Source organism: Sodiomyces alkalinus (genome assembly GCF_003711515.1).
Source record: "Sodiomyces alkalinus F11 unplaced genomic scaffold SODALscaffold_1, whole genome shotgun sequence".
Taxonomy (NCBI): Eukaryota; Fungi; Ascomycota; class Sordariomycetes; order Glomerellales; family Plectosphaerellaceae; genus Sodiomyces; species Sodiomyces alkalinus.
In genome coordinates, this window is record NW_021167079.1 from 1,662,114 (window position 1) to 1,688,464 (window position 26,351).

The following is a 26,351-nucleotide window of genomic DNA, read 5'->3' on the forward strand; positions in this document are numbered from 1 at the left end:
TCACCGAAGCACCCCTTTTACCTAGCGAGGACCCTAAGGAAGATACTAGGGCTAAGGATAACGTTAATTACCCTAATTATACTATTAATGATATTTAACGCCGCTCCGAGAGACTAAGAGAGTTATTAGGGGAGTATTATAAGAAGCTAGAAGAAGAGTTAAAAAAGGTAAAGGAGTCTAGTACCGTTAAGGTGCAGATTCTATAGCGCCTAGATTTTAACCCGAGTAAGTACGAGGATTATACTAGTAAGCGGTATTTTATTTCTTATTATTAGTTTCCCTGATTTCCTTTATTTTTAAAGCCTATACTCGCTAGGAGGCTAGCGTATAGTCTTAGGGCCGAGGGTAAATAGAGCTAAGTCTCTTATTCACCCAGAGTCACGATATACGCTAGTATAAAAGGCGTAAACCTATAAATAATCTTCCTAACTACTACCCTAGTCCGTTTTTTTTTTAAACTTTTACCTTTATTACCCTAATTAAAGGCACTATAAACCTATCCAGACTTATTTCCCCGATTAGAAGACTTTTCTCTATATTTATTATTTATCATATTTATAAGTAAGCCTAACTACGTAGACGTTATAGAGATATACTACTATATACTCTCTTTTCTATAATAAGTATAGGTTTTTTTTATTATAATCTTAAATTCTTTACTTCTATTCCCCTAATCACCGTATAATTTATTAGACCTAAGCTAAATTACACCTAGTTTAATATAAGCTGCCTATTCTATGGAAGGGAGTTATAGTCGGGAATAACTAGTATAAGGACGGTTATTAAGGGTATAATATAATTAAGAGAAATACCGTTAAAGGCTATAAGCCGTAAACCGTAAATCCCTCCTTTACTAACCCTAGTACTAGTAATTTATTAAGTTATTACGTTAATCTTAAAGGCCGATTTTAGAAGTATAAGAGCTACCCCCTTCCTACTGCTTAAAGCCCCTTTTCCTAATCTCTATTACTAATCGCTCTCCCTATAACTAATATTATACCCCTATTCCTCTAACCACACCTATATATACTACCCTTAAGCCTACTATACGTAAGTCCTTATCCGGAAATAAAAGACTAACACTATACCTATCACTAAAAGAGTAAGTTCAAGACACTAAGTCAACGGCGTTAAGAGCCCCGCTAGAAAAACCCCGATAAAGAAAAACGTAATATCACGACGATAATAGCGGTAATAATAATAAAAACCGGAAAACCCGGGGATTCCTTAGTTTCGTTAGCCTAATTAAGCGACTACCGGCCGGTACCTATAAATCTTATTCTTCTTATAAGGGCTTTATTAGTAGATAGGTCCGTGGAGTCTACCCCTATTAGAGTAGAAAACGGTTCTTTATAAAGAAAAGGAAAAGAAGAAGATAAGCCACGAGAAGACCTTTTTCCCCTAATCCTACTACCCTACCCTACTTTCCCACGCAACGGCTCTTTCTTACCCCTAACTATACTAAAGACTTAGACTCGGAAATATACGTTATTATAATTTACTACCTACTACCCGATCCCTTCCTATTTCTCGATCTTAGCTACCCTATTAGCTATAACTATACTCCTATTCCCCTAATCACCGCGAAAAACACCTATTTCCCCCCTTTTCACTCCTAAACCGGTCCTTCTTTATAGTCCTTATACTCGGAGATATACACCTCGATTTCCCTACGCTAGATATAAGCCCCTATAGGAAGAGAAATCCGATAATATTTAATAGTCTCCCCCTTCTAATACTAGGCGCTATCCTTAACCCTCTAGCAGTGGCTATCTAGTTTAGTCTAATACCGATATATTAGAGCTAGAACTATAGCCGGAATACTATCTTAAGCCAGGAGATCTTAACCTCCTAAAGTATCGCGTTACTAGTAAGCTACCTATTAATAAATAGCCTTTATATTAATAATATAAACGCTACGCTAAGGGGACTATAAAGGTTAGTAACGGTTATTATAAATCGACTAAGGTAGTACTAGACTCTATTTAGGAGACGGGTTAGGGTGACTAACGCCCGGATACTTATCGTCTGGCTAGGAGACCTCCTAATTACCCTATTAAAATTATCCTCGGAGGGTATCGTCGCGATACGTATAGGCGGACTCGTGAAATTAGTAGTTAGTATAGTCCGGGAACTCCTTACTCCCTTATATCGACACGTACTCGAAAAAAGGGTATAAAGTCTTATTATTAACCCGATTAGTTATAGCTATCTAATGTTCCTCGTAGCACTAGTAGGGGACCTTATTAACGGTGCCGTATACCTGGATTAAAAGTGCCCTAGTAGTATAAGGCCTTAAGATAATCTTTATAAGATATTCCCTTTAAGGGCTAGCTATATCCTTCGCTATAAAGATTCGACGACGGAAAAGAGGGGAGCCGTTATTAGCCTTTATCTTTATAAATAAGCTAACCTCGACGTCCCTAAGGTTAAGAAAGGTATCCTAGACCCGTCTAGTAATAGCTGCCTTACTTTTACTAGGAATTAACGATTACAGGAAGTCTAACTCGATATACGACGAACCGCCCTTATTAGCCACTTTATACTAGCTAAGATAGGAGTTCACCTATAAGTTATTAGTCTCTTTATAACTCGATTAGGGTAACCTATATAAGGAATCGATAAAAGCCTATTACTATATCTACTAGGGTCACCCTAAAAGAGTACTCCTTACGGGTTTTAAGGGGTAAATAAGCCGCGGGCTAGAACCACGGCGTTAGCTTAATAGACTACTAACGGGTAACGGCCTTCTTTCTTTTATAAGACTCTATCTCGTTAAGTATACTAATTAGCCGTTTAGTCGTTATTATTACTATTATTAGATTATTCTAAGTATAAGTAGCGGTTATATTCGTATCTGTCTTAATATTACGGTAGGAAAAAGAAGAAGAAGAGGAGGGATACCGCTAGAAAGCTCGCCCTTTATACTCGAGGGATTAAGCGATTAAGGGAGGCTATAAGCCTTATTACTACTATAAATTATAAAGACGGCTATTTAGTTAAAGCAGTTATAAAGGGGCCTTTACCTGCTATGGCCTAAAAGAGGGGTGATTCACTATTTCCCCTTTTAGATCCCTTATTCCTAAATCACCGCTACGCCTATAGCTGAATAACGCAGGAGCTATTTCGTCTAATCTTTTCGACTAATTAAAGCCCGGATTTTAACGTCTTTTTTCTAATCGGGAACCTTCCTATCGGGTTAAAGAAGTCACTATCGTAGTGATTAAGGTATACCTTCTTTAACTAACCGAAAAGACTCCTTTATAGGTAGTAGCTAAGTAGTAACGCCTACTATAAAGAAACCCTCGAAGAAAGACTATCACGGAAAAAGGCACTTTCGAGCTTATTAGAGGAGGATAAATATCCCTCGACCTTAAGGTCTAAGGATCTTTTTTCCTCTCTTTTCTACTCTTTAGTTTTTAACTAGCCTTTACCCTCGGATATTACCCGTAACCACTAACCTCTATTTCGTAAGTAATAACTTTTTCTTTTCTTTTTAACTCTCTTTAACGCCCCTAGATATAATTAGGCTAACTAGCCGTAGTTTATACTCACGGTAGCTCTTATTTTCCCTTAGCACCCCTTTTCCCCCTTTTATTATATATATTACTACCGCTATAACTAACTATTAGGCTATAGCCCTTATAGAGAACTTACTTAAGCGGTATATTCACCCTAAAGCACGCGTAGTTGTTAAGTCTTATACTAGGAGCCGCGTAAAACACGTTTCTAAGAAGAGTAGATAGGCTTTTCCCTTAACCGGCCTCCCTTACTATCTATTCGATATATCTAATAATAACTCTCTCTTCTTTAGGTTCGCTATAGGCGATAAGGCTAACTAATAGGCTATCTAATAGCTTCTAGAAAACGTAGAAGGGGAGTATTTAGGGGGAGAAGCTACGGATAAAGTAACCTAGTTCACTCTAATAGTAAAGGTCCGTGGGGATAGCGTTATATCGGCCCGAATAGCCTTACTTACTACCTAGAGAGTGTATAACGACGTCTTTAAAAATAAGTGGTTAGAAAAGTCTACCCTAGAAGACCTAATTAGGATTATAACTATTAGGCAGATTAGGGATTCTAGGCCTAAGGTTTAGATTAATAACGTCGACTCGTGGGGATACGACGCGAAGAAGCGGAAGTATAACTACCTGGATATCAGCGATAAGGACCTTTTCCGTATTACGATAAGCAGACTAATCCCCTTTATATATTATGTTAGAGGTAACCACTTTATCGGTCTAATCTTAGATTAAGAAACCTGGGTTATATACGTATATAATAGTATATAGCTCGACGGAGGAGCTAAAAAGCGTTTACTAAAGAGCTTCCTAGGAGCTATAAGTTAGCTACGGTATATTAAGGCGCCTAAGGAGGCTATAGATAGCCTAATCAGAAAATTCTATATTATCTCCGGACCCTAGTAGAAAGACACGTATTCGTGTGGTCTATTTATTAGTGAATGGATTCGTTCTATTATTTAGGAGGGTTACTTATTTCCTGTATCCTCTAGGCTATATCGGCTATAGGACGGACGCTATTATACTACCGATAACACTAGTTATATATAGTATATCCGGTATAGTTAGTTAAGCTATATAAGCGAACTCTTCGGCTTCGGCTATTAGCCCGAGCTAGCTTTTAAGTAACCTACCCCGACCCCTAACTTAGCTCCTACTACTACTCCCGTTATAACCCCCTCCTATAATCCGCCTAAGATGACGGGCTTTAAGCCTATTAATAAGAAATAAACGCCCGTTAACCCGTCTAAGGGACCGAAGACACTAAAGACGCTTAAGGCGCCTAAGACCCCTTAGATAACTAAGCAGAAGTCCCCTTCCCCTGATAAAGGCCTAACTAAAGTCCCGATATTCGATAAGAATAATAGCAGCGCGTTCCTAAAACTAGGCAACCTTAAGCTTACCACCCCTAAGTATAAGAAGGTTACTAAGGAATACACGCCCCTAGCTGCCGAACCCTCTCCTATTATAATACCGCCTAAGTCTTATAAAGTCTAAGCCCCTACCGGTTCTCCTAATTAGAAGAAGATAGAGCTAAAGAAGTAGCTGTAGCCCGCTCCTATTAAGATTAGTTCGGCCACTAGCTACTACACGTATAAGGGAGAGGACCTTATTAATTTTACCATAAAGACCGATATATAGAGTAAGTAGGAGAAGGATTAGGCGTACTAAGGTCGTGGTCTAGAGATATCTCGTAGCCTGCTATTCTATAGGCTAATTAAGATAAAGAACGTGCTATTCAGACCGAGTAACTATAACCGGGAGGATTAGGTCTAGTCGTTTAATAACCCCTATAGAGCCGTCTTATAGGATACCGCTACTAATAGGAGTGAGTATCTCCCGCTATCGCGAGTAGTAGAGTAGGGAGGCTAACGTTATTATAATACCACTATTAAGTAGGAGGTAGATAAAGCCGCCGCTAATTAGGAGGCTAAAAAGGCTAATAAGCCGGACTATATATTCGGAGGAAGGACTTTACAAAAGCGTAAGTAAAGGTATATATAAAGGATTAGATAAAGGACGTTTTAAGGATATAGCCGATAAAGATAGTGAGGGAACGGTATATACGGAGGAATAGGAACTAAGAGGATCCCTAACTTAGTATACGTGGAGGACGGGGTGATTAGAGGAATAAGGGTATATAATAGCTCTTTACTTAGTTTATTTACTTATATCTGCTTGTTTTTAGGAGTTATCTACGCTACGAGGGCGTAAACGAGATAACTAGGGCCGTATTATGACCGCGTAGATACGGTTTTAGAGTGGTTTAGTAGACGGTTATATAACCCCCTTTTTTAAGGCTGTGGGATCTACCTCCTATATATATATTAAGGATAGGCGCCGGATATCCCCGTCGAGGGATTAATATATAATTATTATCCTCTTTTATAATTACTTATTCTACGTTTAAGGTATCTTTCCAGTTTAACTTACGTTGCCCTGATCAGAATAGTGACTACCGATTTACTTCTTCGCTAAAGGTTATAGCGGTGTTAGTTATGTTTTGGTTATGCATCGTGGTTTTACTGGACTAACCTCTTTGTCTGATCTTTATCTTGACGATCTAGTGCCACTACGTCTTTATCTGGTTATAGTAGTATTAAGGGTAGTTATCGAAATAGTAATCGGAGCTATAGTAAACGTAGTAGTCGGCCTAAAAGCGGGCGGAGGTAAGGCCGTAGCCCCGATATCGTGGTTCCCCTAATTAAGGGTAGTAGAAGTAGCGGGCGTAAGAATAGGGGGAATAGCCGGCGAGGGAGCTTTATTATCGGAGTCGCTAATAACGATAATAGGGGTAGGTTTGCGATACTAATTCTAAGTATCTATAGTATTTTAGGTATAAGTGTAAGAGGGTAGGCGAATAATAATAATAGGGTTAGGGCGTTTAGGGTAAGGTTCTTCGAACTAATCGTCTAGTAAAAGATTCTATAAGTATTCTAGATACTAGCTAGGTTATTATATATATTATCTTATCTTAATAAGAGTGATAAGGTCTTTAACGAGAGGGTAGTAGTGGTCCTAGATTTCACTCTATAATATTTATCTTCGGAGTCTAGCTTTTCTAACTCACCTTAAAGGAAAAGGCCCCTCACGATTAGGAGATTACCTATTAGTAAAGGGGCTATACTCACGGATATTAATATTAAAAGCACTATACGCTAAGTCTTACGAAGGAGTATTATAACTTACTCACAGGGTCCGTAAAGGTCTTTACTAGACTATCAGGTCCTTTTATAAGGTATCGTTATTTCGCTCCTATACTCGGTATTAGCTTTTTATTAGGTCTACTAGGGTTTAGTTACCCTAATCCGGGTAAACTACTCTTAGCGGTCTTATCGTTTCTTCGCCGTTATACGAGAATCTATTTTAATTAGTGGTAGGGGTTATAAGCCCCCTATCGAGTCTATTCTATATCCGGAATCTAACTCTATTATAATCTAATCGGTTTTTTCTATTCCTATAATTATTACCTCCGTGGCGGCGGGTCTTATAATTAAAAGTGTTAATAGTTCTTTAACTCTTACCTAAGTAGTTATTTCTTTTCCTGATCTTATTAGAGTAAATCTCCCCTTAGTCTTAAAGCGTTAAATCCTTCCTTAGTCGTTATCTTTATATTCTTCCTAGGGTTATTAACTAATAGTCCGTTTAGGAGGGCCGGAAGCTCCCTTAAACGCCTCTATTACTCTGATCAGGGTTAGAACACTTTAAGGACGCCGAATAAATCCGCCTCCGAGCACTATATTATAACCAGATAAAGACGTAGTAGCACTAGATCGTTAAGATAAAGATTAGATAAAGAGGTTAGTCTAGTAAAACCACGATATATAACTAAAATATAACTAATACCGCTATAACCTTTAGCGAAGAATTAGATCGGTAATCACTATTCTGATTAGGGTAACGTAAGTTAAACTAGAAAGATACCTTAAATATAAGATAAGTAATTATAAAAGAGGATAATAATTATATATTAGTCCCTTGATAGGGATATCCGGCGCCTATTCTTAATATATATATAGGAGGTGGACCCCGTAGCCTTAAAAAGGGGGTCACGTGACCACCTGCCAAACCACTCTAAAGCCGTATCTGCGCGGTTATAATAGAATCTAGAGAGCCTAGGGGATAAGTTAATAGCGAACTAGGCTAAAGAGAAAGCCTTACGTAGTAAACGCTACCTTATTTATTCGCCTATTCCTCTTAAGTAAGATCTCCTCCTCTTAGTTTCTTTAGTATAGCTTTAGTTTACGAAAGACTATTACTAAATCCCTAGTCGAATAGTATAGGAAGGTCTTAAGGCTTACGTGTAAAGATTCTGTAATGGATATCGTGAAGTGCCCGAAGTAAGGCACTTTATTTAGCTAGTAAATAACGAACCTCTCTTTCTATAGTGTAATCCAGGTATTCACCGCGTAATTAATAGCGTCCTTTAGGTAAACGCTATTACGCTAGAACTTTCCTAGTTACCGGTTAAACTCCTCCTCTATACTACTATTAATTAAGGTATTCTAGGCCTTAAGAAAAGTAACGAATTAAGGGTGGCGTTTAATCCGGCCGTCGGTTATTCGAGTTAGCTTCAGAAAGGCGCTCTTAGTCTTAGTTAGGATATTAGCATTAATATACTAGCGGTATAAAACGAAGTTAATACTACTCGACTTTAGGTGGTTCTAAAGGGCTTTAATTAAGGCGAGTTTATAGTCCGTAATAATATAACGCGGTATAGGGTAAGAATTACCTAGGAACGCGAAAAGGTATTTTAAAGACTAGTTATATTAAGCCTTTTTTTCCCTGTTTAGGAAGGTATAGGTAACCTGGAACACTTTTCGGAAAGGCGTGATACCGTAGATACTAAGTAACGGTATATTAAAGCGATTAGTCTTATAGGTGTAGTTAAATAGTAGAAGGTCGGGGAATTAACGTAGTAGCTTAATAGAAGATCGCGGCGCGATAAATAGGTATTTAACGCGGCCTAGGTCGTCTTAAAGGTCTTGGTAGAAGAAGCTCGACGCGTTATCTAATTACTATAGAAGTAGTAGGTGTTAGCTAGGTTTCCGATATCTAAGAGAGGAAGGGTTACTTTATAAAGCCACTATAACGGGCTATGGCTAGTAAGCTTATCTCTACGGTGTTTAGTAAGTAAGTTTATAATATCCAAATAAATAACCTAAAATAGTGCTTATTCTAACGATTCTGGGTTTCGGAGCCTCGTTATAATATACTAGGGCCGAATACTAGTATTCTATATATTAACGACCTTATCTTTAAATACAGAGAGCTATAAGTTATAAAAGGATAGAAAGAACGAGGCTTTAGCCTATAGGTGGTTATAAGAAAGGGCCGTATCGTTTCCACGGCCACGAATAGGATCTATAACCTATTGCCCGCCCTACTCTTTAATATTAATCCGAAAAGGATAGTTAGTTATCTACGTAGAGGTCTTTCTACGCTTAGTCTTATAGACTTAGGATAGTCGAGCGCTTTTAGAACGTCCTTTCCTATACCGGAATATAATTCGTATCGGACTTTTACTTATGAAGGCGGGCGGATACTATTCTTTAATAATAAGAGAGTAGCCGTTCGAGAAGGTATATTCCTGAATAGCTTATTAAGCCTTTTCTGCTAAGCCGTAGGTGGTAATCGGCGGCGTAAGGCCGTAGGGTCCTTCTATCGTGGGCGTGGTGGTGATAGTTATAGATTTTAAGTAGAGTGGTTAAAGTCTATAGTATAAGGTAGACAGGTAATTAAGGGTGGTTAAATATAATAGTATATAACGGTATATACCTTATCCCCGCCGGACCTCGTTTTAGTACTATAAAATAGGGGGTTTATAGGTAAGGGGACTTATGTTATTATGGATCCATATTTCAAGCGGGCGCCGTAATCCTTCCCTTATTATTCTGTCGCCAATCGATCCGTGCACGTCTACTCATTTGATTTCTCCTCTTCCAAGCCTGAACAAAAACCACCTCAGTACTCCGTCCTGAGTAATTACCGCCTTTCCGCAGGCCTCCAACAGCCAACAGCCATGCAACGGACATGACAACTCTCCCCAACACCAAGGGACCCTGAATATTGTGTTGGCATTCTGCTGTCCTCAAACGGGCCATGCCGCCATATGACCCGAGCCTGTGAAATCTGCTGACGTTGTTACGCTTGGCCGGGCTCAGCCTGAAAGGTGGCAGCGCGAGAAATGAACTGCAGTATACCTTATGGAGTGTAGCAGCCGTACACGAGATATGTGAAGAAGGAATGAAATTTATTAGTACCTTGGTAATTCCTTTGCGTTGTATGGTATTACATCGAATACTGTTCCCGGTGAACTACATAGTGAATTCGGTGTAGTCGGTGAGTTCGGTGTAGGGACATCTAATCTCATAGATGCGCTATGCCCTTGCCCTGAGGTACGAGTCCTGAAGACCTGGGACGGCAGCGCCCAAGACAGAAGAGTCTAAGGTAGGTACCTTAAGGTACAGGTATTCAGAGGATAGAATCTATACTTACCTAAGGTAGTGGTACAACAACGTAAGAAAGAGCTTGTAAGTACCACTTGCCTTGACCGATATCTTTGCTTGCGGAGATTCTTATGGCTTCCGCCCCTGTTTTCCTAGAGGATAAACCAATCCAAAACAAATACGAGCTTATGCAGTTATTCTTCTGCTTTCTGTCAGACCTCAAAGACACAAACAACGGCAAACTTGACCTTATATTATACCTTTTAGCCAAAGTGCCTCTCAGTCTTAAGACTTAGCTGAACTTAGCTTCTGCGGTCTAGCTACTCCTGACCTGACGCCAAACTCAAAGCCATGGCTAAGACATGCAACGATGATGATGAGAAACCGATCCCAGCCCGGGGTCCTCTTTCTCTACCCAAGAATCGGGGGACGGGATTCGAGTGTGAGTCCACCGAAGTGCGAAGTGCTGTATCATGGCCATCGGGTCTGACCTTGTTTACAGTATACTATGCAGATCCTCCCATGACACCGGAGGAGGCTCAAATGGAACATGATATCTATTCGCCGTACGTATTATGCCGCTCTGTCTCTCCATGGACACTCTTATTAAGAGCAATGGCAAGCTGACGGCTAGCTACCTGATCTCTAGACTCCGACCCTTCCATGAGTATGTGATGTCTCTTCTCTCCGCCGGTACGTGTGCGGTTCAGCCACCGGGTAACTCGCTAATCGACAGGGAAAATAGACGAATCGAGGAGTGTATTCAACGGTACCGCTCCCGACGCCGCATCAACCCACGAAGTGTGCGCTACTTCAACGAGTACCTTTTCCTCGGAGGCGTCGACACCAGCCAGCGGCAGTTCACCGGTGCCCCCACCGGTGATGACCTCGACAACATGACAGTGGAAGAAATCCGCATAGCCACCGCCATCGATGCCGTCCACCGCTCGCGCGGCGGCGCTTGCAAGTTCTATGCCGGAGAAGATGTGAACGACCCAGCTTCCGGGTGGACCGTCGACTTTGCCGGCGTCGCCGCCGGCTTCCTGTCCGACACGCTCCCGTTCATGACGGGCTACAACTATTACGACATGGCTGTCGCCATCGGCGTCGTCGACAACTTCCTCCGCTACGTCCTCCACCACGACGTCTGCCCCGAGTACGCCCAGGACATTCGGGACGCCATTGCCCTCTGCGAGCGCGCCAACGTCGACCTGCCTCGCGCTCACGGCGCCCTGCTCCAGTTTCCCGGCCAGTTCAACCTTGCCGCGGCTGAGCTCTTCTGCCCGGGTTTCATCCCGCACTTCCGCGATACCCATCAGGGTTTCCGTCGTCCCCAGAGCTTTAAAGCCGACGTCGCCTTCAAGACCGCCGTCATGCTCGTAGGGTCTGCGGAACATGCCCGCCATTTGATCAAGGTCCAGGGCGACCTTGGCGATGTGCGGGTCGTTCGCGAAGAGGAGCGCTGTCTCGAGGTGGTGGAAGTGCGCCGTCCGGACGAGGATCTTCGTAAGAGGTTCCGGGCCATCCCCATCAACGGAAAGCGCGGCATGCTGGCCCCTGTCGGCACCGCCGTCATGGTACCCTGCAAGATCGAAGATGGTTGGGACGATGGGGAACTTGCTCGGAACCGGCCGTTGTCGACGGAGAAGCAGACCTACCTTCTCGACTCCGACATTCTCTTCTTCCTGCAACCTGGCATGAAATTGCGTCTTGTCGCATGCGACCTCAACTTTGGCGCGAGCTTCATCAAACAGGTCTTGCAGGTCTTGGCCTCGTGGTACTGCTTCCCACCGCAGTCGTTGATGCGCGATTTCCGAGACCCGCAGCCCAACGATCGCCTCGCGCCTTCGGCCAAGGACCCTGACACTGGCGGCGAGACGCTTGGATACTATGGAGGTGATTACGTGTGGGGCGAGCCAGAGCCACTTTCGTCGTCGCCTTAATTTGCAATAAATACCACAAAGCCATTTGCCGAGACTATACTCCGATGATCACACTGTTCCTCGTACCGTTATTCCGAAATTCCCTGAAACCCATCAGCCAATATCCCGCAGTAAAAACGCGCCACGTCCAGAGAGTGTACAAAGAAACCAATACAGCTAGCGAGGCCTTGGGCATCAGCCGAATGCACCACCTAGCTTCCCCATCCTGCTCCGTTGCCCGCAAACTCACGACGGCAGGTTTATTATAGCCCTCAGGTATATCAATGCAGCGTAGGTAGCTAGACGCAAGAAGCGGCGGGACAAGGGACCTCGAGCGGCCATTTCCCCGCGCATCGTACCACTCTAATTTTAATGCTCTTCTATGCCTGGTCTTGGACCTTGTGATCGCCGGCGACGACCTGGGCGTAGCTGGGCGGCGCGGGCCCGTTGCTACCGCCTTCGCCTGCGTCCTCATGGCCCTGGGGGTCATGCGGGGGCTGGGCCTGGGTCTGGGCTTGAGGTCCGCGAGAATTGGACGACTGGCCGGGATGACTCGTTGTTCCGTAATTCACGTTGTCCGGGCCCTGGGGCTTGTACTGAGGCTGGCTTTGAGGCGGAGGGGTGTGGACGAAGATGTAGGTGACGCGGCCTCGTTCGCTGTCCTGGCCGGGGACGACGTCGTATTCGTAAGGTGGTTCGGGGAACTTGGCGATGATGTACCATGCGTGGATGAGACCGGGGATCTGCGCAAGGGCGAGCGAGAGATATGATATTAGTCCGGTCCTGCTAAGAGGGACAAGGAGCCGAGGGCGGGGCAAGAACCTACGTAGCCAAGCATGAGGAGAAGGATGTTGATCACGGAGTCGACAGAGCAAATGCCACGTTTGACCCAGACTGTGGCAGATGGGTTAGTGACGTTCTGTTGCTGTTGAAGGGCGCAGGGCGAAAGACGTACCAGGCAGCGGGGGGAAGAGGATGGCTAGGAAGCCGAGGAAGATATCTACCGAGCACATGGCTGGAGGATTTCGAGAATGCTTCTGGTAGAAAGGCTTGAGTCGACGGTCTGCCGATGCAAGGATTGCTGCTGGTAGTTGATTCTAAAGATGCGGGATGGAGAGTTGTGGGAAGATGAGAGAGGGGATGGTAGGATGATGACTTGGTAGGGGGCGGAAAGGAATGCTCTAGCCTAGGACGTTTATGGTGGGCGAATGGTCATGGAGACTCAGAGTTGATAGGGGGCAGTGTAGCTCGGCAAGGGACGCCCCGTGACGTATACGGTCCACTAGCATGGAGAGTCCTTACCGTTCATTGGGTTAAACGGATGAATAGTAACTCCGACCCTGCTATTCCGCCCTTGGGCTAGGTACGTACCTAGGTAGTTATGTAAGGTATTACATAAGGTACTGTGTCTCCATAACACGAAGCACCCCGCGTCGTGCTATACCTTACCTAGGTACAGACAGTCCCAATCGTGGGAGAGCTTCTGCACCTGTAAAAAGTTCCCCGAGACACTGCATTTTTGTTCTTTTTGGGATTTAGCTATACCTATCCGTACCACATTGAGGCGGACTGGACTGACTGTGAACTCATAATTATAATCTTCTCCATGACCCTCAGGTAGCCACTATGTCTATCCCTGGTTTAGGCCGGGAGACGGTTTCCCAGGCACGTTCCATATCTCCTCCCCCCCCCCCCCCCCCCCCCCCCCCCCCCCCCCCCCCCCCCCCCCCCCCCCCCTCCCTTCCACTTCTCCGTCAGGCCCAGCATAAATAAGGTAGCTAACAAACTCCGTGAATACAGCAACCGGCGGCCCCGATAAGCACAAATCGTACGCTCACCCTCAATCCGTTTTGGGAATGGCGCTTCGAAGTCGGCTTCAACTCCGAGATCAAAGTCAAACTCATCTCCGGCACGGCGGAGAAGGACGGCACCGAATTGGCCTCCCAGCAGGCCTACCGCTTCAGCGGCGTCAAGTCCAAGATCCTCACCCTGCAAGGATGCAAAATCCAAGTCGACGGCATCCCCCATGACGAATTCGTCGCCGAAGTCTACCAGCCCACCGACTCGCCCATGAACTCCTACCTGAACCTACACTTCAAGCTCACTGCCATGAGGGAAACCGCTGCGGCTGGTGGTACCGATGGACCCAGGGTGTTGATTTGCGGATCACACAATACGGGGAAGACGAGCGTCGCTCGGACACTGGCAAGCTACGCCACCCGCGTCGGCTTCCAGCCCTTGGTGGTGAATGCCGACCCCAAGGAGGGCATGCTGGCGTTGCCCGGCACGCTCAGCGCTAGCGTGCTTGCGTCCGTTCTGGACATAGAGGCCGTCGATGGATGGGGGACTACGCCTACGAGTGGGCCGAACCAAGTCCCCGTCAAGCTGCCTCTTGTGTTCTTTTACGGCAGGGCATCGCCCACGGAGGCACCCGATCAGTATCGTGAGCTCGTCACCCGGCTGGCGGGGACGGCGACGTCGCGATTTTCGCACGATTCGAGTGTGAGGAGTTCTGGGATTATTGTCGATACGCCTGCGGTGGACGAGAAGAGCCGGGCTGAAACGGACCTTCTCGTGCATATTGCCGAGGAATTTTCTGGTGAGAGCGACCCCGTGATGGCTGACCTTTTTTTTTTTTCTTTTTTTTTTCTCATTTTTGGCTTGCCGGTTTCTCTAGCTAAATATTGATCCTCCTAGTGAACATTGTCATCGTTCTCGGGTCGTCACGCTTGACTGCGGAACTTTCTAAACGCTTGTCACACGAGGAGACGGGGCCGGGGGAGAAGACCCATGTTATCCTTCTTGACAAGTCAGATGGTGTCGCCGAGCGGGACGAGGCCTTCAGAGAACAAACGTGTGAAGCATTGATTAAGGAATACTTCTTCGGCAGCGTTGGCCGCACCCTCAGCCCCGCCACGCAGCAAGTTGACTTTGACAGCCTGACGATCTATCGATTGGGCGACTGTACGTGCCTTTTTGCCTCCCTTCAGCCCTGTCTTCGTAAAAAAAAAAAAAAAAAAAAAAGCTTCCCCTCTGCTGCGCGGATTACACTTTTGCTGACTGGAAGTCGAAGCCTCAATATATGGAACGCGCGATGACGGGATCATGGTGGCAGAGCCATCACCTCTGATGACGCATTCGACATTGGCAATTGCGCACGCCTCTACGAAGGACTCGCCCGAGACGATTCGCACTGCCAATTTGATGGGCTTTGTGTATGTGGCCGACGTCGATAAGGAACGGCGAAAGATGAAGATATTAGCCCCCGTGGCTGGCCGGTTGGGAGATCGGCCTTTTCTCTGGGGATCGTGGCCTGAGCCATTCGTGAACCTGTTGGGTTAGGCGCGTTGAACTGGGACAGAAAGACAAACGATGCCTCGCCAGTGGGAGGCCTCTATATTGGCGAAGACGATGGACGGGTGTACGACTACATACGAAGACACGGGACCACAACACCTTGGATGATGGATAGACTTGTGAGTACTGTCAACTCACGCTTGTCGCTTGTTATACTCACCATGGGTAGGGCTGTCAGCTGAATAGACCACATGAGCCGGGAGTCTGCGTTGCTGAAACAGGGACGCCATCTCTCTGGTCGTTTAGCAGAGAGCCACAAGCCGGTGAATGAAACAAATAGGAGATTACTGGACGACAGTGGGCAGCGTGGCCGCCCGCCGACACATTGAAGACGAGGCATATCCATATCGAACAGCCTGGCAGTTCACACAATAGTGACGACGAAAGAAATCATTGCTATTTTGCTAGCTTCCCTTCTTCCCCTTCCTGAATATCATGAACAAGCTCATTAGAAGTGTTTTATGTTCGCAATGACCACAGCCGAGGGTCTCAGAGTTTCCCTTCCGCGACCAAGGAGGCCAATTCCCACATCACCGAGGCCCGGAAACCTCTAACCAACCCAAGATATAAAAGACACAATAACTGCTGCGGGCACAGGTACGAGGCAGAGGCACATGGGCCATACGAGCCGCATTTCTGCAACCTACTGCCCTCGAAGTCTTCCCTAGATATGAGACGAAAGGTAAGCCAGCGCAGTTCACATCCAGAGCGCCGTAAATCGAATAACATGATTGTCTATAACATACAAAGAAATGTCGATAAAGAAATCCCAGCAACATACCCACTTCAATGTTCAAGGCCAAGGTCAAGGTCAAGCTCTATTGTCCTGAACAACAGCCATTGTTCGACCTTGAACATCACGATCGATTCTGCTTGCTCTACGAACACTCAGCGTAGACGGCGTCGTCCTTCCACTGGACCAGGAGATACAAATAGGCCATCGTCCTTTCTAGTCTCCATCGATGTCTACTCCTGAGTCCTACACAAATAACGAACAGAAATCACAACCGAGATCTAGTCTTCATCAACATCCACTCCTCACCTGTAGCTCTCCTGGCGACGAGCACCCTTCCAAATACTATCAACTTCTCACCACTTTGCTTCTCATTACTGGGCATCTGTTGTTCCAGTCACCTATTATCCGGCCTTGGCTCTTCATCAACATGGCTCACATCAACATGGCTCACATCAACGGGGATAAGCCCAAATACCCTGTGGCCTTTGCCTTCGACATTGATGGTGTTCTCGTCAAGGGAAAGACGGCTCTTCCGGGGGCGAAGAAAACCATCGAGCTCCTCCAACACCTCAACGTTCCCTTCATCTTCTTGACGAACGGCGGGGGTCACAATGAGGCCGAGCACGAGAAAAGGATCGCAGCTCGTCTGGGGTTGGCGTCTCTCCGCCATGGCCAGCTGGTCCAATCTCACAGTCCGTACCACGACTTGGTAACGAATTATCGCGACGAAACCGTGCTCGTCCTGGGGGGCCACGGAGACCAAATCCGCAACCTCGCACATGACTACGGCTTCCGGAAAGTCGTCACCTCTTCCGATGTTGTGGCAAAAGACGAACATATCCACCCATTCCCCGAAATGACGGGGGCCCACCATGCGCTTCACGGCCGCAGCGCAGTCCCGGGAGACGGAGAAAGCCCGGACGACACTCGCATCGCCGCCATTCTCGTCTGGAGCAGTCCGCGAGACTGGTGCCTCGATCTCCAGCTCGTATGCGACTTGCTGCTCTCGTCCCGAGGCGTCCTGGGCACCCGGTCCCCGCGCAACGGGGACGCCTCGCTCCCGAACCACGGCTTCCAGCGAGATGAGCAACCGGTGTTGTATTTCTGCAACCCCGACTTTGAGTGGGCCACGGAGCACCGCCAGCCGCGGTTCGCGCAGGGCGCCTTCCGAGAGGCGCTGAAGGGTATCTGGAGACATGCCACGGCGGGGAAGGCCGAGTTGGAGTACTCGGTTGTCGGGAAGCCGACGGAGACCACGTATGTCTATGCCGAGAAGGTGCTGCGTGGTCTGACTCTTTCGCCGGGGGAGATTGGTACGGTTTACATGGTGGGAGATAACCCGGCGAGCGATATAGTTGGCGCGAATTCGTTCCGATCGAAATACGGATCGGTGTGGAAGAGCGTTCTTGTTGAGACGGGGGTGTTTGTCCCAGGATCTTTCCCGGCGCATACTCCTACTAAGATCGCACGAGATGTGGCACATGCGGTGACATGGGCGCTGGCTGAAGAGGGGATACTCCACCGACAAGAGAAAGGGGAGACGAAGGAGGAGTAGAACTAGTAAGTAAATGTAGTGTAGTACTACTATTGCAATATACTCTGAGAAGTTATTAACCAGTCCGGTTCATTTGGTGGGAGCGCTGCGGTAGTGCGTGCTGCTACTGCGACTGGAGTCTGGACCTAGAACCGCGGCATATGCACAGGAAAGTGGTATGTCTCGAGATTCGCATCCCCCGCTAACCCAAAAGGCAGCGGCCCTTCACATTCAGTATCTGGGCTGGGCAGCGTGCCGTTTTGGAAATAGGCCCTGATATACCCGTTTGTACAATCTGACGGCGCCGAAAGGGAGGTATGCTGGAAGTCCGCTGTCAGTTTTCTTAAGTTCCACCCGTGTTACCGGGGCGTCGTTGCGCCAGCAACGGGATGACAATGGAACTCACCCCGTAGGAGTTCTGCACCAAAACTGTAGATCTGGGGAACCCGGCCGAGTTGTTTCGAGCGCTGATCAAGGGGGTGATATTATCCGCCGTGTTAGCCACATAGAGAATGGGGTGGCGTGTTTGCCCCTGGAATGGGCCTAGGTAGGACTTAGTATCAACTATCAAGGCCGTGAGTTGTGTGGTTCTAGCAAGGATTGGGTCTTCTGATACCGTTGAAACGCCACTTGGGGCGGATGCTGCGACCGAGACAGGCAACGGCGTACATGGCGTCGACGGCGCCGGAAGCAGAACTCATCTCGCCAAACCTCTCCACCTCCAGCATCACGTCTTCGAGCGTCACGTTACCGCGCGGGGGTTGGTCAGCACACATGATCCCGGGGAAGGCGTCGTGCGTACCCTCTAGGATGTCTGGCAGCGGTTCGAAGGGCGATGCAGCGTGTGACGGGCATGTAAGTTGCGGCGTTTCCGGGCGGTTGGGATGGTGGTCATGCTCGTAGAATGGCCGTCCATCGCCGGCCTCGAGAGCAGCAAGAATCGCCGCCACCTTCTCAAACTGGAGAAGAGGCTGGTAGAGCGAGGTCACGACGAGTCGCCTGACTTTCGAATAGGTCACGATCGCGGGAAGCACTGGGCCGCGGCGGTCACTATCCGATGGTACGATGATGACAGGGCGCAGTTTCAGGGCCTCGTAGAGCGCTGTGAGACGGGACTGGACAGCATCAGAGGTCGCGGCATGGAAGGCGCACCGGTCAGGTCCCGCGGCGGAGCAGAGGGCGTAAAAGGAGTCCATGACCTTGTCGGTGTCGTGGAGGAAGTTGCGGTGGGTGAAGAGGAACCACTCTTGGTAGTCGACGTTGCCGTCGCTTACGAGACGCTCGACGCGGTCGGGATACATGGCGGCAAAGACGCCGCCGATGACGGTACCGTAGCTGAAGCCCCAGTACTTGAGGTGGGGGTGGGATCCCTGGTTGACAATCTCGAGCAGGTCGCGGGCGGTTGAGGCGGTGCCTGAGTGTTCGAGAATGCTGGAGGAGGCCATGGCGCGCTCGCAGGTCTGGCCGTAGGCGATGCCGCGGGCGAACATGTCGGAGATGATGCCGGAATGAGAGTCAACGATTCCCGGGTCTTGGAGAGCCCAGGCTTTTGCCTCGTCAGGGGACTCCCAGCATTGTATTCTTGGGATGGATGCGCCGACTGCGGGTTGTGTGAGTGTCAGACCAGAAGAGAGCAGTCGGGGAGAGAGAGAGAGAGAGAGAGACAGGACTAGGCAAGCCGCGACTTACCACCTCGAGGGTCAAAGCTGATGATGTCCTGTTGGGTTGAGCAAGAGGTAAAAGGTAAATTTGCATAGCTGGACAGCCTGGACAGGGTCTCACTTGAGACAACAAGCAGTGCAGGGTCAGGAACTGAGGGGGCACTGACATGATTTTTACCCACAACCTCTTGCAGATACTTGCCATGATGCCGTAGTGACCATACTCCAGAGCCACCGGGCCCCTTTAAAGGAAGGTTAGTGAAGCGGAACGGGGCTGTATAAGATGAGATCAACCAACCCCGGGGTTGAAAATGACAGGGCCCTGGTAGTCCTTCGTGTCCGTGGCTCGAATGCGAGCAATTGCCAGCACAACGCGGCGTTGGTCACCCGGGTCCTGCCAATCTATGGGGAGCTAGAGGAGGCAGGCGGGAAGTTGGGAGTTAGTGGACGGGCCCGACTGTTGGGCCCAATTATGGACAGATGCTCGAGCATGTTGATGAGAATGAGAATCAGAACAAACATCTAGACGGGCGCAATCGTATCGTCCATCATCGAAGCAGGGATGCCATTCTAGTGTCCGACTCGGTTTGATCTGTAAAGGGACAGAAAGAGTCAGCTGGGAAGGGGAAGCCTGAAGGTCGACTACAGAGAGGGAAATAGACATAATAAGACACAATATTGAACGTGCATTTGTCCAATTCCAGTCAGAACCGGTTGGGCTACGGCTAAGAGGGCCGTGGCGGATGAGTGTAGGCCGATGGCGATGCACATGCACACCGCCCGACGAAAGGGGGCCCAGATAGATGAGTGCTGAGAGAGCAAGTCCGGCGATAGTAGCGGTGCTGGCCTTGCCTGGCACAAGCCTCTGGCTGGAGTGGCTGGAGTGGCTGGATCGACCGTCTATGGGGGAAGTGGTGCTCGACTTTTCGACCATGGCCGGTGTCCACTGTCGCAATCTGGGGGGATGACGAGGATAGCCACGATTCCACGAAGGAGAAAAGGACGTAGAAAAACGCAAATGAGGAGAGAGTCTGGGAGATGAAATACGAAGGACTCTGGAAGAGCACAAGCACATAGGCTGGCTCTTGCGATAAGTTGCGAAGGTCAAGTCACAAGCGGGTGGCCACGAGTCGGTGACGTTGATGTATTGGGGTTTAGCGCAGAGACACGGTGTGGTGGAATGAATGAGCGACAGACTTTATCAGGAGCTCTAAGCTCTTATCCCAAGATGGATTCTCGTGAGACATCACTTGCTCAACGGCCGGATTTTTCTTTTTCTTTTTCTTTTTGAGCAACGATCGACAGCTCATGGTATGATGCCTTGATCAACTACCTGCCTTGCCTTGAGACATGCAGCATTAAGTGGCTGGCTGAAGACTGGCTGAAGATGTAATTAAGTGCAATGATAAGGTATATCTAAATGGTTCATGGATCACTGGAGCAAACCCAGCAGCAGCAGCAGTAAGACTGTAAAGATATAGTCGAGGTATTGGTATACTCATGGCATTGCCGCATGGGTTACCTTGGCACCAAGTACACGACATTGGAATTGGATACCAAAGGTAGGTTACAGGTACCTTATAACACTTCGGAGGTTTGGACACGGGGACAGGCGTTCAGAGGCCGATAGGGACGAAGTATAAGGTACTTTCCTGCTCAAGTAGGTACTCAGGTAAGGTACCTTAGGCAGGTGAGGCCGCGGCCCGCGAACGGCACCCGGTACATACTACAGCCGGTTTGCGGGGCCGGTTGGTGGGCCGTTCCGGTTGCCGTACCGTGTACGGATACGAACGATGGACGGTTGTACGAAGTAATCTCCGTAGCTTGTAGGTGCTTGCTTCGGGTGGCCGTATTAGTTGGAATGTTCTGTGTTTAATGACACGGACGCAATGTAAACCGAGAGGTCTTCGCGTTGAGAAGCAAAGAGCGGCTCGCCCGACAAGACGTCACTTGCGCTTGCAGTTGCTTCTTCCGTTTGCCGAGAAGGATCTATGAATACCTACGTGTACCTCATACGCGCCGTTCGCCTGGTGTAGACAGGGCGCTAAAAGTGATCCGGGGCGCGACAAGAGATCCACTATGAAACGCGTCCATATTCCCTCAGTGCTCACCCCCCTGCCAAGCGCCTGAAGATCCTTAGTAAGGTGGGGCCATATCAACGGTCCCTCCTTCTGTTCGCTGTCGTTCTTTCCTAGGTTAAAGTGGAGTACAGGTGATAGGGAAATCGCGACTCGCTTTCAGTCTCAGCTCTACTCTGTTTTTTCCCCTCTTACCTAACGCTCATACCTGACTACTCACCTTTGCATCGTGGGCGCTTGAAACGTTTTTCTTCACCAACTCATCAACACCAATCATCTGCCGATGAAACATCTCGATGAAACAAACTAAGGCATCCGTCAGTCATCTAGACCACGCTCTCCCACCGACAGGGGCCACACCCAGCCAAAAGAAGGCAAATGAGGCCCAAAGAGCGAAAGACGAAAAAGGACGACGCCGTATTTGGCCCATTCAACAATGTCGAGAGAGCGTGGTCATGGCCGTATGATGTTGCCTGCTATCAACATCAACCTCGCCGGTCCTTCGACCTACGAAGTACGCAGATGCTCCACAAACTTTCGCTTCGATGTCGACGCCCCGAGATGATTCGATGAAGTTGCCCGAAGCCTAGAACCCTACGGGAATACCCACCTCGATCGGGTGGATGGTTGTGGGCCACCCCTGTCCTGTTCCTGTTATGGCGGGTCTGGCTCTCCATTATTCGCCCAAGAGAGCTGCTTTCCGCTGGGCTAGCACCCTAGCCTCCCGTTTTCTCTCCGAACCGAACCGCCCTGACCCGGATCGCCGTCGATGCCGCCGAAGCAACCTCAGCGACCCCAGCGACCTGAGACCTGAACGGTGATCCAACGAAGACCAGCAGATCCACATCCACATGCGAACCCCAACTGGGGCCAGGCACACGTACACGAGATGCTGCTTCTCTTTTGCCGCCGGATAACCAATACATAATAATAACTTGGTCAAATATATCCGCCAGCTTGCCGCTTCCCACCCGTGCCGTCCATTCTTTTTACCGCCTCTCGTCCCTATTTGAGACTGCTCTTTGTCGTCTCCAAGTTTCATTTCCTCTTATCCATCCGTTTCTTATTCCTTCCTACGCAGTCATTCTTGGAGCGTTTCTTTGACCTGTTTATTTCTCTTTTCTTCTCCTCCGTTTACTCTGGTTGGATTTGACTGATTTACCAAGGAACACAAAGAACACAAAGAACAGAACAGAACACAACACAAAGGACAGGTCCGTCGGCTCCGGAAGCCACTGTCCTCATTCTCAGGTGTCCTTGGCGTTCGATTCCACACACTCGTTATAAACCAAGACCTACCCATCATCGTCTCCAGACTCATACGGACGGACACAAGACACAATACACACAGAAGCAGACGCTGCCGCCGGACCATGGCACCCTCTTTCTTTTCTGCCGCCCTCATCTCGGCCGCCCTTCTCTCTACAGCCGCCGCCACTAATACCCAGCCATACCAATTGGTAGACACCTACGACTCTTCCAACTTCATCGACAAGTTCGGCTTCTTTACGGTATGTCCTCAACCTGCTCCCCTACCTTGAGCTATCAATGCGGACTGCCGGCCTCCTAACCCCCCTCTCACAGAGTGACCACTCGTCCCCCGACTACAATGATGTCGATCCGACAAGTGGCTACGTCAGCTACAAGGGTCTTGCCGAAGCTCAGGAGCTCGGTCTTACCAAGACTGTCGGAGAAGACTTCTACCTTGGTGTCGACTCGAGATCCGTCCTCGACCCGCAGGGTATCGGTCGTGCCAGTGTCCGCCTCGAGAGTAAATCCACCTACAAGACGGGTCTCTTCGTAGGCGACTTCACTCACTTCCCGAAGCCCGCCTGTGGGACTTGGCCCGCCTTGTAAGTTCGCTCCCGTTCGAAGCCCTCTCCAGTTTCCTTGTTCGAAATTTGCCTGCAGGACAGCAGCCATGCTATGGGGCCATAGCTAAATGTATATTGTTACCACCTAGCTGGACCTTCGGCAAGCCTTGGCCCACGGGCGGCGAGATCGACATCTACGAGGCTTGGAACCTGGACTCGGCCAACCGCTTCGTTATGCACACCGATTCCAGCATCGGCGAATGCACCATCAGCTCCGACGGGATGACTTCCAATATGCAGACTCCCAACTGTTCGCCCACTGCTCCCGGCCAGACCCCTGGTACTGGTTGCGCCGCCTTGGACTCCGAGCCGCCCTATGCCTCCAAGAAGGGCGGCGTCTACGCCATGGAGTGGACAGACTCTCATGTCAAGATTTGGGCTTTCACCCACGACAACACCCCCTCCGACCTTCTCGAAGGCAGGCCCGACCCCACCACCTGGGGCACGCCACGCTTCTCTACCGGTGACTGCGAGGTCAGCAGCCTGTTCGACGACGCTCGGGTCATGATGAATATCAACTTCTGCGGAGTTGCCGGTCATGAGGGGCACTGGGACGAATGCGAAGCCGAGACGGGGGAGTCTTCCTGCCACGCCTTCGTCGCCCAGAATCCGACGGCCTTCAAGAAGAGCTACTTCCAGGTCCGCTCTATCAAGATTTATCAGCTCACTGAGGGCAGTGATGAGCCCCAGCCCGAGCCGATTGAACCATCCTCCGTCCCTCCACTTCCCGTGCCTTCGGGGGAACCGGAAGAGCCGGTGCCGGAGCCTGTTGACTCCCTGTCCATTTCTTCCGAGTTTCCTCTTCCCACAGAAGTGCCCGAGGAGCCCGAGGAGCCCGAGGAACCCGAAAATCCTGTCGAAGAGACGACCTCTCTCGTCAGTTTCGAGCCCGCTCCCTCCGAGACCGACGATTTCCCCATCTCGAGTAGCATCGAGGGCGGTGTCCCCCCCGCCCCGACCCCGCCTCCTAGCAGCGGCGCCGAGGGCGAGTCCCCCATCGTCACAAGTGAGCGCTTGACGACCTTGACCATTTCAGAGACCATCACGAGCACCATCACTTCTTGCCCGCCAGACGTCGGAGATGTGTGTCCTGGCAGCGGTGTGACCAGGACGACTGTCGTTGTCGTCGAGACGACCACCGTCTGTCCCGTCACCGACGTGCCGACCACCATCACTATCTCCAAGACGGTCATCGACACCATCACGTCGTGCGCCCCCGAGGTGCCCGATTGTGCTATCGGTGAACCCACGACCACCGTTGAGACTGAGATTATCGAGACAACCACGGAGATTCCGGTCACCGAGACCCCCAGGCCTTCTCCCGGAGGGCCAGAACAGCCTGAGCTGCCCGAAGAGCCTGAACAACCAGAAACCCCTCCAGAAACCCCCGAGGAGCCCGAGCAACCTTGTCAACCAGGTCAACCCGATTCACCCTGCCAACCCGAACAGCCCGAGACCCCGGAAGAGCCTGAACAGCCTGGCACGCCCTGTCAACCTGGCCAATCTGATCAGCCCTGTGAACCCGGCCAGCCGGAGGAATCCGAACAACCCGGTGGACCTGGTCAGCCTGAGCCTGAGGTGCCTGAGCCTGAGGTGCCCGAGCCCGAACAGCCCGAGCCGGAACAACCTGGCACGCCCTGTCAACCTGGCCAACCTGACCAGCCCTGTCAACCCGGCCAGCCGGAGGAATCCGAACAACCCGGTGGGCCTGGTCAGCCTGAGCCTGAGGAGCCTGAGCCCGAACAGCCCGAGCCCGAACAGCCCGAGCCCGAACAGCCCGAGCCCGAACAACCTGGCACGCCCTGTCAACCTGGCCAACCTGACCAGCCCTGTCAACCCGGAGAGCCTGAACAACCAGAGACGCCTGTGCCTGGTGAACCTGAGCCCGAAGAGCCCGGTCAACCCTGCCAACCTGGTCAGCCTGGCGAACCTTGTCAACCCGAAGAATCTGAACAGCCAGAGACTCCCGAACAGCCCGAACAGCCTGGTCCACCCTGTCAACCAGGTCAACCTGACCAGCCCTGTCAACCTGAAGAGCCTGAACAACCCGAGACTCCTGAGCAGCCCGAGCAGCCTGAGACTCCTGAAGAGCCCGAGACTCCTGAGCAGCCCGAGACTCCCGAGACTCCCGAAGAGCCCGAGACTCCCGAGCAGCCCGAGACTCCCGAAGAGCCCGAGACTCCCGAGCAGCCCGAGACTCCCGAAGAGCCCGAGACTCCTGAGCAGCCCGAGACTCCCGAAGAGCCCGAGACTCCTGAGCAGCCTGAGACTCCTGAAGAGCCCGAGACTCCTGAGCAGCCTGAGACTCCTGAAGAGCCCGAGACTCCTGAGCAGCCTGAGACTCCTGAAGAGCCCGAGACTCCTGAACAGCCCGAACAGCCAGAACAGCCTGAGCAGCCAGAAACTCCTGAACAACCTGAAGAGCCCGAACAGCCCGGCCCACCCTGCGAACCAGGTCAACCGGGTCTACCTGGCCAACCTTGTCAACCCGGTGAGCCCGAGCAGCCCGAACAGCCTGAGCAGCCCGAACAGCCTGAAGACCCTGAGCAGCCCGAACTGCCCTGCCAGCCAGGTCAACCCGGCGACCCCGGTCAACCCTGTCAGCCCGGTCTGCCTGAGGACCCCGGAGCACCTGAGCAGCCAGATGTACCAGAGCAGCCCGATCAACCCGAAGAGCCTGTCCCGGTGCCGTCCGTCTCGCCGTTCCCTCCCGTTCCCCCTCCATCGCTGCCCAGCTTCTCGACTATTATTAACGACACACTCGTCACTGCTACCTTCACTCCCCCGGGCGCTGCGGAGCCCTCCGGGCCCGTTCTTGTCGATGCAGCTCCCCGTCTGGGTGCTAGCGGATGGACTCTACTGGCCAGCGTCGCTGCTGGAGCCGTTGCCCTCGCCATGTAAAACAGGAGACGTAAGCGCGTATTCTTAAGAATTATACAGATTGGGATCTATGAAATTGTAATGATAGAGAGGACTGGATCTTCATGGAGGCATAGAAAGGCCATGGCACACACATATATTTTGTATAATACCCCAGAACTCTAGCGAGGGGACACAGCGTCAGTCATTCAATTTATTTTCTTTGAGTTTCCATGTTCTATTCACCTACGACGTTTTTTCTGGAACAATGATATTACAGTACTACTTGGGTCAGTGAGAGGCCAGTAACGGCCAAACCCGAGGTATTAGTATAGTCGGGACATTCATGCTGAAAAAGGG

The 26,351-nt window shown here is 49.6% G+C and overlaps 7 protein-coding genes across 7 annotated transcripts; 4 read left to right on the forward strand and 3 right to left on the reverse strand.

The window, feature by feature from the left end:
* Positions 1 to 10,201: 10,201 nt before the first annotated feature.
* SODALDRAFT_326355 (hypothetical protein) lies at positions 10,202 to 12,212 on the forward strand. Its single transcript, XM_028610147.1, has 4 exons — positions 10,202 to 10,412; positions 10,473 to 10,536; positions 10,620 to 10,637; positions 10,716 to 12,212. Exons 2-4 carry the CDS (start codon positions 10,493 to 10,495, stop codon positions 11,911 to 11,913), a joined length of 1,260 nt encoding a protein of 419 aa, XP_028469989.1. The 5' UTR covers positions 10,202 to 10,412; positions 10,473 to 10,492; the 3' UTR covers positions 11,914 to 12,212.
* A 60-nt stretch (positions 12,213 to 12,272) lies between these two features.
* Positions 12,273 to 12,905, reverse strand: SODALDRAFT_318924 (hypothetical protein; the record flags this gene model as incomplete). Its single annotated transcript, XM_028609414.1, has 3 exons — positions 12,273 to 12,635; positions 12,719 to 12,786; positions 12,848 to 12,905. 3 exons carry the CDS (start codon positions 12,903 to 12,905, stop codon positions 12,273 to 12,275), a joined length of 489 nt encoding a protein of 162 aa, XP_028469990.1.
* Positions 12,906 to 13,518: 613 nt separating this feature from the next.
* SODALDRAFT_318925 (Clp1 protein) lies at positions 13,519 to 15,234 on the forward strand (the record flags this gene model as incomplete). The annotated part of the gene is made up of 4 exons (XM_028609415.1): positions 13,519 to 13,548; positions 13,693 to 14,491; positions 14,590 to 14,856; positions 14,966 to 15,234. The coding sequence occupies 4 exons, from the start codon at positions 13,519 to 13,521 to the stop codon at positions 15,232 to 15,234; spliced, it is 1,365 nt and encodes a 454-aa protein (XP_028469991.1).
* Positions 15,115 to 15,687, reverse strand: SODALDRAFT_9504 (hypothetical protein). Its single transcript, XM_028615810.1, has 2 exons — positions 15,443 to 15,687; positions 15,115 to 15,368 (listed from the first exon to the last, which is right to left on the reverse strand). Exons 1-2 carry the CDS (start codon positions 15,593 to 15,595, stop codon positions 15,231 to 15,233), a joined length of 291 nt encoding a protein of 96 aa, XP_028469992.1. The 5' UTR covers positions 15,596 to 15,687; the 3' UTR covers positions 15,115 to 15,230.
* Positions 15,688 to 15,869: 182 nt separating this feature from the next.
* On the forward strand, positions 15,870 to 17,880 carry SODALDRAFT_9527 (HAD-superfamily hydrolase). The gene is made up of 2 exons (XM_028615812.1): positions 15,870 to 15,931; positions 16,000 to 17,880. Exon 2 carries the CDS (start codon positions 16,212 to 16,214, stop codon positions 17,538 to 17,540), a length of 1,329 nt encoding a protein of 442 aa, XP_028469993.1. The 5' UTR covers positions 15,870 to 15,931; positions 16,000 to 16,211; the 3' UTR covers positions 17,541 to 17,880.
* SODALDRAFT_9550 (hypothetical protein) lies at positions 17,603 to 20,382 on the reverse strand. The gene is made up of 7 exons (XM_028615817.1): positions 19,869 to 20,382; positions 19,701 to 19,772; positions 19,479 to 19,592; positions 19,209 to 19,422; positions 18,136 to 19,119; positions 17,926 to 18,062; positions 17,603 to 17,839 (listed from the first exon to the last, which is right to left on the reverse strand). The coding sequence occupies exons 1-7, from the start codon at positions 20,253 to 20,255 to the stop codon at positions 17,666 to 17,668; spliced, it is 2,082 nt and encodes a 693-aa protein (XP_028469994.1). The 5' UTR covers positions 20,256 to 20,382; the 3' UTR covers positions 17,603 to 17,665.
* Positions 20,383 to 22,466: 2,084 nt separating this feature from the next.
* On the forward strand, positions 22,467 to 25,283 carry SODALDRAFT_9701 (hypothetical protein). The gene is made up of 4 exons (XM_028615828.1): positions 22,467 to 22,769; positions 22,843 to 23,111; positions 23,222 to 24,648; positions 24,735 to 25,283. The coding sequence occupies exons 1-4, from the start codon at positions 22,632 to 22,634 to the stop codon at positions 24,788 to 24,790; spliced, it is 1,890 nt and encodes a 629-aa protein (XP_028469995.1). The 5' UTR covers positions 22,467 to 22,631; the 3' UTR covers positions 24,791 to 25,283.
* The last annotated feature ends 1,068 nt before the right edge of the window (positions 25,284 to 26,351 follow it).